At 38.5% G+C, this 13,415-nt stretch overlaps 1 protein-coding gene across 1 annotated transcript in view; it reads right to left on the reverse strand.

Annotated features, from left to right (window-relative positions):
• Positions 1-4,042: 4,042 nt before the first annotated feature.
• TSPAN16 (tetraspanin 16) overlaps positions 4,043-13,415 on the reverse strand; it is a 19,354-nt gene continuing 9,981 nt past the window's right edge. Inside the window, exons 3-8 of the mRNA XM_072399559.1 lie at positions 12,291-12,497; positions 10,270-10,344; positions 7,704-7,811; positions 6,778-6,912; positions 6,548-6,631; positions 4,043-4,927 (exon numbers count right to left, since the gene is read on the reverse strand). Of these exons, the coding sequence (XP_072255660.1) occupies positions 4,874-4,927; positions 6,548-6,631; positions 6,778-6,912; positions 7,704-7,811; positions 10,270-10,344; positions 12,291-12,497 (663 nt within the window). The 3' untranslated portion in view covers positions 4,043-4,873. The remainder of the gene's footprint in view (positions 4,928-6,547; positions 6,632-6,777; positions 6,913-7,703; positions 7,812-10,269; positions 10,345-12,290; positions 12,498-13,415) is intronic.

Raw genomic sequence — 13,415 nt, forward strand, 5'->3', positions numbered from 1 at the left:
CTCTGATAAAAGGAAGAAAATCCCTGCCTCTACCTAGATTGCCGCCTCTATACAGAGATGTGGAGGTTGGAAGATCAGCTGCAGGGTGACCACAGGTAACACTGCTGATCCTGGATTATGCTTGAATAAAGATGGTGCTGGTTAGGGAATGCTGTAATCTCCTATTAAAATTGTATCTGATGCTTGGCATAGTTTGGATGCTTGGCATAATTTTTTGCTACCTGTATACAGAGATTTTCTAGTGCTGCCTATAAGTCCCTCATTGTGTCTCTCATATCAGTAGATGTCCTATATGTGATTTATACTTCTATCATTAGGTCAGTGTAATAGGCTGTTGTGCTCCATCTGACCACCTCTCCTTCCCATGACTTGTCTCTTATGACAGGTCCCAGGTAACGAAAACATAATTACTGTAAGCCCTCTGAAAGCCAGCAGATGACCTGATAACATCTTCTATGGGCCCACTGATTGGTTGCGTTTATCCTGTTGATGTCTATTTTGAGCCCCCTGACTGAGCAGAGATGACGTCTGCTGATGACCGTCTCATAGATCCTACTTGACCCGATGATGTCTATGGTTATCCCTCCCATAGGTCCCACTTGGCCTAATGACGTCTAACGCTGGCCGTCCCGTAGGTCCCGCTGGACCAGATTATATCTTTCTTGATCCCTTCAACAGGTGTCACTTGACCTGGTGACACCTACTATTAGCCCTCTAATAGCTCCAATTTGACCTAATGATCTTCTCAGATCTGTGGATAATGTCTACAATAAGCTCCAATAACTGACCGTCTCACATATCCCACACAACTACTTTTATATTAAAATAATGTGCAGCTTTAAAGATGGCGGCATGTAAAGACGATCTAGCTAAGGGAAGAAATGGCAGGGGGACGTTCTCCTTCCTTATTACCAATAGGTTATGCTGAACTGGTGGTTCTGATTGGAGATGCTTCACCTTTCAGGGAATGATCAGAAAGGACCTGCTGGGATCCTTATTCCTGTTTCCTGTTCTGACCTGTGACCATAGCATTGGTTCAAGGAAGGTCTTTCAGTCCCAACTTCCTTTGTGGCTCTGTGATGTCTTGTGGCCAAATACTGATATCAACTAAGAAACCCAAAGCTGAAAATTGTGTCACCAAAACCCATGTTCTTTTAGAATACTCACCTTTCACTATAAGTGCCAATCACTGTGGCACCATGGTGCACTTTATGTCACAGAAATGTTTTACTACAGTGAAGGGCCAGTTAGTAAGTGTTTAGCCCCAGGTAAAGGCTACCTACTCCTCCTCTGGATATAAAGTAGTGGGACAAGCAGAAGACATTTTTATGCCACACGCATGGCTCCAAGACTTTTCTAGAGCTGCCCCAACTCTATGGAATGGTCTTCCTCATCCTAATCGGCTTGCTCCTACTTTCTGCTCATTTATACGAGCACTAAAAACCCCTTTTTTCAAACTGGCCTACCTGTCTTCTTCTGTCTTTTGAAACCCTCACTACCTCCCACCCCTACATATCTCCCCTCCTATTGTGTGTTACTTCCCTAACCTCCTAGATTGTAAGCTCTTAGGGGGGCAGGGTCCTCTCCTCCTGTGTTACTTGCTGTTTCTGTCATTTGCAACCCCTATTTAATGTACAGCGCTGCGTAATATGTTGGCGCTATATAAATCCTGTTTAATAAAGGCTGACCCTTCTATTTCTATGTATGCACCAGTTCAGTGTAACTCATGAGTAATGTATTAGAAGCGTTCCGGAGATGTTCTAGAGAAATGCAAAGTCTTGTCACGCCTGGATGAAGATGTTTTGGTTTAAAGGTCACAGTAGTGAAGACAAATGTGACAACACCACTAAATGACCCAGCTACAAGACACAGCTTGTCCTGAGAAGACCCTGAATATCTGGCATGCCCCAGGAAGGGGCATCTTGCACCGGGTTCTAGGTGTCTTGTTCTAAATGAAAAAATAAGGCTGTCATTGCTTACCTACTACTGGAAATGCTACTGACTGGTATGTTATTCTCATCCACTGGCATCAAAATGTTCTTACCAGTATCTGGGATAGGCAAGCAAAGGAAATCTGGGTGAAGGCAGAACTTCTGATATGCATGCTTATTCTAATATAATGACTAGGTATAGCCTGGTATTTACATGGCCCATTTTATCTCCCAAGAGGATGCGTTATCATGCAGATTGGGCACATAATACGCCAAGGTTGAGCAGATTCACATGGGCTGTGCTTCATGGGGTGGGGAGTGATGGGTTCCAGTAACAATGGTCACCAGGATGCTGAGAAACAGGATACACACAGCAAAAAAATCCTAAAATCAACAATAGATGACACACCAACTCCTCTTTTCCCAAACCGTTTCATTTGGGCACTTAGCCAATGGTGATGCCATCACACTCCTAACTGAAAAGGATAACTTTACTGTGGTCACATATGCAATGCCAACTTTTCAGAGACACAAAGGTCTCCTTTATGAAGGTGGCATTACAAAACAACTCAATACTGGATGTGGAATTGCATAAGTGAACCCTTCTGGTTATTTCCAGTAATTTCCATTGTATTCCTTCACGTGCCTCAAATGTGCCTTGTGTCCATACAGGGACAAATGGAGACCTATTATTATAAAAGCAGGTGATGGTTGACACATGTCTACATAAAATCATGTTACACTAGAATCCCCGGGGTATCGCCTTCCTGCAAAACAGCTCTTGGCTATAGCACTGCAGGTTACCGAGGGAAAATGGCAGCCAATCACTTGTCAGTACAAATATGCTAAGCTGTGTTTGCAGTGTTTGTCACACCACATGCCTTCTGGGGAAAGAACAGCTCTGAGCTGTGATCTGAACTACATTACACCAAAGCTGGAACAAGGAAGTATTTAAAAATTATAAAGAAAAAACATATTTTGGAGGTTTTTTAACTAAAAAAAATCTGCATGACTAAAGTGGTCATGTGATGTGTCAGTTTCCCGTTTTTCTAGACTGCAGAGCAGGAAGGTGATTCCTCTTTGGCAAAAGGACACTTCTTTTAAGCCTCCATCGGTAGGGTTCCTCACACGGTTCTAAAGACTTCAAACATTGGTGCGATGGTGTTATTATGAGGAGTGAAAATAACACTGGACAGCAGGCCAGGGCAGACAGATTGCCGGTCTCCACTTTTAGAAGTTACTGCAGAAGCTCATGAAAGGCCAATCGTTGCTATGTAAATAAAGGGATAGGAATTTTTTAAAATGTGAGAATGGGTATGGATAGGGGTGGGAGTTGTTCTTCAGAGATGGACTTTACAGTCTGATGTTGGCCTCACACATAATGGGCGTGATGTATTAAAGCTCTCCAAGGCTGGAGAGGATACACTTTCATCAGTAAACCTGAGTGATACAGAAAACCTGCAATGGATCTGGTCCAGGATTAAAAACATTTGCTAACAAATAGCAAATGACTATTAGGAAATCAATTCTAGGTTTGCTGGATCACCCAGGTTCACTGATGAAAGTGTATCTTCTCCAGCCTTGGTGAGCTTTAATAAATCAGACCCAATAAGCAGTTATTAAATGACATACATTTGTTTGTATTAAACTTTTTGTGTAGTTAATAATGTCAGACATGACAAAAATCCATTCTACTAGGACTTATCATTTTTTTTCACTCCGGGTTAAAAATCATTAAATGTTCACTTTGTTAAATGTAGTTTGAAAACATATTAATGTATGTATCTGAATCCTCCTTTTTATTTCTTTCTTCCCCCTTCCAATGCTTTCCTTTCTACATTTTCCACCCTTGCATACATTACATTACCTACCTCCCCACACATCCCTTACCTTCTACTCTATCTTTCCTAACCACCCCCATCCTTCCTTCTCTCTATTCACAACCTTCCTGTTCTTCCTTCTTTGTATCCTTTCCTTTTCTTCACTATATTTCCCTTGTATTCATTTTATCATTTTCAAGATTTAAGTTTTATTTGATTTACAGGTAAATAGCACAGGATATCAGCAGTCAGGATTTAGGGCACACAAATTAGTGACAGTAACACAGTACATCTATAACAATAATCATTTTTATTACTAATTTTAGCCCTTTTAATTCAAACATTTTGCAACATTTCAAAATATATATTAAACATTTAATAAACATAAACATACTCGCTTATATAGTCTACATACACAAATATTTTGTTTTTAAGTTAAAAGAACAAGAGGAAAGAGAAAAAAATAATAAAAATGAGAGAAACCAGATGATATTGTTAAGCTGGCATTACAAAAGTAACATCTGCATTCTGATTGGCTGATTGGGAGTTATGTCCCTTTCCTCCATTTTTTAAATAACATTTGACCCACACTATGAGTGGCCATACCAATGTTACTTATCCCTATTTCCTTTATGGGCTTAATACATAAGGCACAATGCACAGGGCAATGTAACAAGTTTGGTAGCCACCAGCAGCCAATCAGACTTCATATTTCCCAAATATAGTAAAGTGAAATCTGATTGGTTGCAGTCAGTTACAACACTGCACGGATCTTTTTTTTTTTTTTTTTTTTTTTACAACTCCTTTTTAGCTAAGCCCTTAGAGAGTATTAAATTTAAGATAATACAATTTATACCAATATAAACATCAAGATCACATGTGGTAGTCTGAGGCAGTAGTGTGTAACGATGCTGATAATCTTTAACCATCGGTGGGTTCCGCTCTGCACAGATAATAGGTAAGCAAACTCACAAGCTGATGCTGGAATGCCAGGATATGGAGGAGACACTACACTGAGTATAGCCTTACAGATCATAGCACAGGGCTTCACCCTCTGCAGTCATACTCTGTACCACTAATAACAGCTATATCTTCAGGAAACAGAGTGGCAGATCCAATCCATTACTTATTGCCGATCTGGCAAAACAACACGAGCGAGACAATCATAGCGGCAAGCTGCAAGGCAAGAACAGCAGAAACATTTAATAAATGTATTTATTATGTGTTTGTATAAGTAACTTGACCAACACACCCGTATGGCTAAAAAACAACTTAACATGTATGTAATTCATAGTTATTGGCATTCTAAACTAATTGGAGCATTATATGATTTCCAGTTTTATTGTCCCTTTGGTAATGACTGAAATAAAAGAACTGCCAATGTATTTTTATGCTTGTGGATTGGGCTATTAAGGACTGGAAAAATATTATTTTTTTAACTGGACGAATGCACAAATTCAGTTGCATAAAAATATTTAATTCACAGATTTATCTGTTTTTCACATTGATCCACCCATATCTGTTTCCCAACCAGTAGCTAGATGTGGCTCTCACCTACTTTTAAAGTAAAGTAGCAAAATGATGCTGCTCAAGGAGGACTAGTGGCTTGCCATACTGGTTGCAGGTGCAGTAAAATCCAGGCAACAAATCCCCCCCCCCCCCCCCACCTGGCATGTTTCACCCTGAGAGAGGTGCATGGGTCAAATTGAAAGGTTGTTTCTTGTGTATAAATTTGGCTTGAAGAAGTTTTTAGTAAGAAAGAAGACTCCTATCAGAACTGTGGCTCCTTATTATCTGTTACCTAAAACAGAATGGTCCTGTATGTACAGCGCTCGTTCATGTATCTTTCAGTCTTTTGTTGTTGGAAAGGATTGTGAAAGATTCTTTCCAAAGACGAAAGTCTTATGTGTGTACACAGCCTTAGCTTGCAGTGACATTGTGGTTATCGGGGGAAATTACAAGACCCAGTGTGGACATGCTAACCAATACATTTGGAAGTGATTTCTCTCACTAAGTATTTACCATTTTATTTTACAGGGAGCTGCTGGTAAGAATATTTTTTTTTCTGCCAACATTTTCAAATTTAATAATGCTTGTTGTTGTTTGCAATAACTTAATAGGGGTCCCAGACCTAAATTGGGGCCTGATTTATTAAAACTTCCCAAGGCTGGAGAGGATACACTTTCAGCAGTGAAGCTGGGTGATCCAGCAAACCTGGAATGGATTTCTTCAAAGTCATTTGCTATTTGCTAGCAAATGTTTAGAATCCTGGACCAGCTACATTCTGAGTTTGCTGGATCACCCAGCTTCACTGATGAAAGTTTATCCTTTCCAGCCTTAAAGAGCTTTATTAAATCAGGCACTTTATGTCTAAATGAGGCTCCAAAAACATTTTTTTGACTAACACAAAATCCCATAATAAACTACAACCTGAAACTCCACTATACCCTTGTTTTTAGTATACTCAACTTATCTGTGCCAAGAACAGGTGTGTCATATTCTCTATGCCCCGTGCCAGGAACATTCTCCACTGATCCTACCATTAAAACCTACTTCCATATTTAAAATCCACTTTTAATCAGCACTTATAACCTATTTATCTATTTTACTGACTGTTCATAGATACAAGAATCCAGGAATAAAAAACAAAAGCATTTACGCTCAAACAACAATTAAATATAAATTTTGTAGCTGCAAAAATCCAGTAATGAAGTTGGAAAAAAAATAGTCAAATTCAGCTAGGATTTATATTGTTAAAAATCACATGTAGCCATAGAACAACTGGCACCCACTTACCTCCAGGCCACAGATTCCAAGAGCCACTCCTCCAACAATCTTTCCATTTTGAGCTAGAAAGTACTCAAAGGTTGAAAAGCATCCCTAGGAGGTGAAAGGAGATATAAATATTTCTACAGTAAGCAAGGCCCAAAAAAAACATAGAACAAGATGAACGTGAGCAAATAACATAATCAGCATCGTTTCTGGTGCCAAAGATATATAAAGATGAGTATATAGTTCTATCTTACCTTGACCTGGGAGGTGATGTTAGACTCCCGGCAGGGGCTGACGTTGGAACAGCAAATTGGAGGAAACTCATTATTAGCTCGGTAGTAAGTGGAGTTATTGAAATCTTGATATCCATGAAATCCACAGCACTTGAGCTGGACATAAGATATAGATTTATTTATTAAAATGATCTTGTTCTAGAATAATCTTGCCACTATAAGGGATCAAAATAAAAAAATCAATGGATCTAAGACATCATGACCAACCTAAGGGAACTTTCCTTGCATATCTATAACACTACACCTCCAATATGATGTGGCCATTAGACTTTTTCATTAAAAAATTCTATTACATTGATAACCCAGAGATCTGCAACATAATCAAGCACAAGAAGACACTAGCTATTATATACACATCATTTAGGTACTGTGGGCATTTCTCTGCCTCCCAAGTTGCTAGGACCCTGTGCAGTGACATGTGTACTATTGCAAACCCTTGACTTGAGATCTTTAAATATTTTCAAAGCTTTCCAGGACTAATTTTATTAATTTCCTGAGACCAACATCACTTGACCTCCTGGTGCCAAACTGTCTTCTGAGCAGAACCTACCTGCTAGTTGACTGCCTCCGCCAACACCTAAACATTAGGATACTGCCATCCATGAAGCATGATGTTCGCTCAGAAGCTGCAGTAGCAGGAGGTCCACATTATGTAAGTAAATGTAATTTTCACATCAGCTAAAAATACAAAATCTGCCTATATTTGGGTAAACAATTCTTGCTTCAATTTACAATGGAAGACATCATTGATAGGACCCCCTCTCCTGTGACACCCCCTTACTACTGCATCTTGCTTGGAGTCCTAAACATTTGTGTACTTCTGCTGGAGCTACAATACATACCTGTACTAATATGCACAAAGACAATAGGACTGTTGAGTCATTTACCTCCTTCATAGTTGCATTCCATACTGCAGTCATATCATTGTTCCGACCATAATCTTCCCGCAGGTATTTCACAGTCACATTACCAAGATACTCAATAAAGATCTTAGACTAAAAAAGAATACACCGAAATGGCATATGTGATTAATACAATTCGTTCTGCTAGATGAGAGCTGTAATCTACAACCTGCAGCATTGTTTCACATCTTGGTGTTCTCTCAGATCCCCCTGCCGATATTTAGGGAGGCCTGCTGACAGGTTCACTTTAAAACGAATATACATGAACCAGTATTTTAGTAGTGAACACATAAAGAAGATAAAGTTTTAGGCACAGCAGTTACACCTGCAAGGTAATGCAGTGTAAGTCGTTGAGCCACCTATGAATAAACAACAGGCAATGCTAACAGTCCTTCAAGTGGTTGTTTTGTATCTCAGGAGAGAATACATAATACATGTAAATGTCAGCCTTTATGTCCTCCTTTTGAGTACAAGTCTATTTTTTACCTCTTCAAAAAAGAAAAAAACACTGCACACTATATAATTACAAACAGTACCAATCAAATTATATCCTTAAAATGTTTTATAAGGAATAGATATGAAAAGGTAATAATATTATAACTCCTATACATTTGTATGTATTAAAGATTCCCCAAAGTTGAACTATACTCACCTAACTTCCAGCTAGGCAACCTCAACAAGTTTTGAGCTAGGCTCTAACATCGCCTGTGTTGGTGAGTTTCCCTGTGTACTGTGTGCAGCTCAGTGTATATAGTAAAGGACGTTGCAGGCAGGAAGGAATCTTTTTTTGCAGATGACATAGTATGTCACTGCAACATTGCTTGCTTAAGCGACCATTTTAAAACGTATGTTACAGTTCCACTTTTAAAATGTTACAAAAAATCAGGTTGAATGACATAGGCTTACTTTTCTACCTATCAATATAGTCAGTATATTCACTCTGCTACTTTGTTTTAGCATTACAAATTCCTGGGTCTCCTATCTGACCACTGCAAAGATAAGAAGATGCTTATTCCTGACCAATAAGCAGCCAGAAGGTGGAGAGGACCCAATAAAATGAACTGCTAAACCACGAATATAATTTGTGTGTGTTCACTTTAAAGGTACCTTTTCAGGTCTCTAACCAAATCAATCCCTCAGTTGCCTGCCAAAGGAGCAAGAGTATTTTCACATCTCCAGCATCTAATACCTGGCCTCCCATTCAGTTTTGCGGATCCCTGAAAGTGTCTTTGGCATTCCACACAATGCCAATCTTCCCCTCCATACTGGGATATTATCCCCTGGCCTTTATGTCCAGGGTGGTTGGAGAATGGAACCACGGAGTGCAGCAGGGGACACAGGGATCTGCTAGGAATGTTGAATCCTAAACAGTGTGTGTCTATTGCCAAGCTTACTAAAAGCACTGCATTTTCCAATAAAAACATTATATAAATTTGCAGCACTAAGAACTTGCTAATTGCTTGTGCCTTTCAGACAACAATTCTGGAAATGACACACACAAGGCCCAAAAGCTGGCACAGGTATGCAGTATCTGCAGCTATAGTGTGAATAGGTCTATTTATAAAGCAGTGAATATGACATTCACTAAAACATTCCCTGGTGGAGAATCTTCCAGGTCCATGTGTATCAACGGCAATAATTGATTCTCCAAAATGGAATGTTTTAGTTAATGTGAAATTCACTGCTTTATAAATACACCCCATAGTGCAGTGGAAAAAAGAAGGCAGGTTGATATAGTAAGCACCATGCTGACTGACTGTTTATTGTAGTCTACTGTGTCCACATAATGTTGTCATATCTCCACTAGGAGGTTAGTTTGTGATAAAGTTAGGTATGGCAATTACAGTTGTTATATAGGGAAATAAAGAAAAGACAGAATGAAAGCTGGGGATCCTTTCCAGAAAATCAAAGTTATATTGTAAGCAACAATGGTAAAGGATAGCAAGTTATATAGGCATACAATACATTGTTATGGTCTATCCCATTAAATGCTCAATGGGATATGAGACCAAAAGACTAAACATAGTAATCCCTATTTATAAGAAAAAAAAAATCTCATAACCCGACACGTTTTGCTGAGGATTCCTCAGGGAATATATGAAGAATGTTTAACATATGGGTGTCTGAGGGATTTTTCTTGGTGGAAGGTAGGGAATTTCCTCTGTTGTGAGAGATCCAAAGTGCCCAGTTCGAACTGTGTGAAAAAATCCCAGATGGACGTATGACAAAGTATGTCATGCAGAAAGCAGTGGAAGGTATTGCTTATAATATAACTTTTAATTGCCGCAAAGAAACCCCAGCTTTCTTTCTGTCTTTTGTTTATATGCCTACACTAGAGGGGTGGTTAAACCTAACGTTTATGTAAGAAAGGATTGGGAATACTCCCTAATCACATAATATATAGGGACAGAATAAAGGCAGAGGGAAAATTGATGTGCTGATGTGCATTGTCCCTTTTTTATTTTTTTATGTATATTAATATTTGTTTTTTTCTTCCTTGCATGTATTGTAAAAAATATTAGACTGCAAATGTCAGGGGTGGACATCTTACCAAGGAAGAGAAGGCCAACACAACAACGGCTCCTGCTATTTCCGCAATAAAGATTACGAGGATAATGATGAAAAACTAGATAAATGAAAGAACAAAATCAGTCAACTAAAAAGTAGACTAAAAATAGAATATACAAAGTAAAAAAAATGAGGCCGATGTTTATTAAATATTGGGAAGTATAGAAAGCTGTTATAAGAAGAAGGAGAGGAAAAAGAGAACATGCCACTTATGAGGAGGAACTATTAAGAATAAATAAAGAATTATTAGGACATAATTGAAAAAGAAGTCAAATAGTCAGAGAAAGATTAATGAGGTTTTTAATGACATAATGGAAGGTTCTACCCCTTATCATTATTTCCTTTAACATATAACACCTTAATCCATTATATCATATTATTCTTTAATACTTATGTATTATTCTTAAGTATAATCACAATAGCTCCTCATCTTGATAGGTATGTATGGAGAGGGCATGTGGTGTACACAAAAAATATCTTGGGGAGGACAATTTGGGAGGCATTATAGAAAAAGTAAATAATCTATCAGAAGGTGCTTTAGGGAGCAGTTATGAGTAAAGTAGTTATAGGGAAGAAATATATAAAATACTAGAGAGCACTTTGGGGAAGTGTTAATAGAGGCATTAGTTGGAGTTATAGGGAGGGGTTAATAGAAGTACTAGGATGAGTTATATGGAGGGGTTGTAAGGAATAAGAGAGGATATTGGAAAGGTAAATATGGAAAGAATTATATGAAATTAGGTTAGGAGTTATAGGGAAGGGTAGTTAGAAGTACTAGGAGAAGTTATATGAAGGCAGGAAATGTAGGAGTTGCGATTAGTACTAGGCACAGTCACAGGGTTTAGCAGGAGCCAGTATATAGAATATAAAGGGGGTTATAAGTAGGAGTTTATATATATGTTAAAAATTAGAAGTTTAAGAAGGGGTTATAAAGAGCAATTTAGGTATTTATAGGAAGAAGACATACAGAATATAAGAAGGAGGAATAGGAGAGCTTATTATAGTAATAAAAGGGGGAATAGGGAAGAAATATGGGGGAGCTGATGATAGTAATAAAGGGGGGAATAGAGAGGAGATTGAATTATTAATCAAGGAGGTTATAGTTGGGGTATAGTTTTTGACAGATTAATTTAAAGAGTTGTAAAAAACAGTAGAAAAGGTCATAAAGAAGAGTTTTATTAAAATTTAGAATGGGATTTGGGGGGAAGTTACAGTTAGTATTAGGTTACAGATTGGGATTATAATAATAGGTAGGTGTTAGGATGGAATTGTCTAGGTGGGGTTATAATTAATAATAGGAGAAGGAATAGGAAATGTGGTATAAATATTTGTAAGAGAGGGCATAGGGACAAGGGTATAGTGAATATAAGGAATAATTATAAAGGGGTCTTATGACAGTAGGAAAGGGTTAGCATCAAGAGACATATGGAGATAATAATAATAATAATAAACAGACTTTATATAGTGCCAACATATTACAAAGCGCTGTACATTAAATAGAGGTTGCAAATGACAGGGGAATATAGACAGTGACACAGGAGAAGGCGAGGACCCTGCCCGAAGAGCTTACAATCTAGGAGGTGGGGGAAGTATTACGCAATAGGATGGGGGATATGTAGTGGTGGGAAGTAGTGAGGGTTTAAGAGACAGAAGAAGACTGGTAGGCAAGTTTGAAAAAATGAGTTTTGAATGCTCTTTTAAATGAGCAGAAAGTAGGAGCAAGCCGAATAGGACAAGGAAGACCATTCCAGAGAGTCCGGGCAGCTCTAGAAAAGTCTTGTATCCGTGCGTGTGATGAGGTTATGAGTGAGGGTATAAGTGGGACAAGAACTGTGTAGGGATTTGAAGGCAAAGCACAGGAGCTTGAATTTGATTCTAAGGTGAAATGGAAGTGAAGAGAACTACAAGGAGGTGGAGCTGAAGAGTGGTGGGTTATAGGTACTAATTATATTTAGCTCTATAAGTTGTACTGAGTAATAAGTAATTTATGTTTATGTTACTTACAGTCATTAACATGCATCGGCTTTCTTTCACAGCTCCACAGCAGCCAAGAAAACCCATCACTATGAGGAATCCTCCCACTGCCATGCACAGGTAACCCACATTCACCACCTGCATGAGCTGTGGAGCCACCGAACCAAGAATTTTCACAAAAGACCCTCCATCCACCTTCACCCAGATGCCGATGCCCATCACAGCCACACCACCTAGCTGCAGAGACAAAAGAACAGATTTATCTACATATCATCTCTTGCACTTGGACAATTTATCAACATAAGGCAGTATTTGCCAGGCTTATGGATGAATCTTAATTTGCATTTGTATCACACTATGTTTTTAAAGCAATTGCCCTGAACTGATGTTCCTTGTACTTTTTCTTAAAAGTAAAAAAAATTATAAATTGTACAATTAAACATTTACTACAGGATGGTGCACCCATGCCACTGGTGTCACAAAACAATATGGTTTTTCAAAGAGAGCCCTTTACGTAAGGCTGTCTCTTTCTCCTAACAGTATATTCACTTATGTTTTTTCCTTGTATTTCTAATTACTATGTTGCTAGATTACATTACTTTTACATTTCATCCCATTAAGCAGGTGAAGTGCCTGATAAACACCTAGAGACACATTCAGATCCAGTAAGCATGGGCTTTGGGCTTTTGTCGTTGGCAACAGTTTGAAATAATTTTAAGACCTTTCTAAGACCATGTAGAATGTATTAAGGCATTTAATCAGCAGTTGACCTTCTGATCTGTATTTGACTAATTGAAGTGGGTTTTTGCATTTCACTAAACCTGCATGGTAATGCAAAACTTGCTTGATAACTGAAACCGTTGATACAGGGAACATCCGATTGCCTCATGAGATCAGGATAGAATTTTTTTTCCTCTGTTGGAGCAAATTGTACCAGGGTTTTTTTTACCTTCCTCTGGATCAACTATGCCTTTGAGGTTTTATATCTGGGATAAGTTTATTTCCCTAGTGGTTGAACTTGATGGACCTATGTCTTTTTTTAACCTTACTAACTATGTACCGTATTTTTCGGACCATAAGACGCACTTTTTTTCCCCCTAAAGTGGGGGGAAAATCAGGGTGCGTCTTATGGTCCGAATGCATATTTTTTTACTT

The sequence above is a fragment of the Pyxicephalus adspersus genome, chromosome 2, assembly GCF_032062135.1.
Source record: "Pyxicephalus adspersus chromosome 2, UCB_Pads_2.0, whole genome shotgun sequence".
Classification (NCBI taxonomy): domain Eukaryota; kingdom Metazoa; phylum Chordata; class Amphibia; order Anura; family Pyxicephalidae; genus Pyxicephalus; species Pyxicephalus adspersus.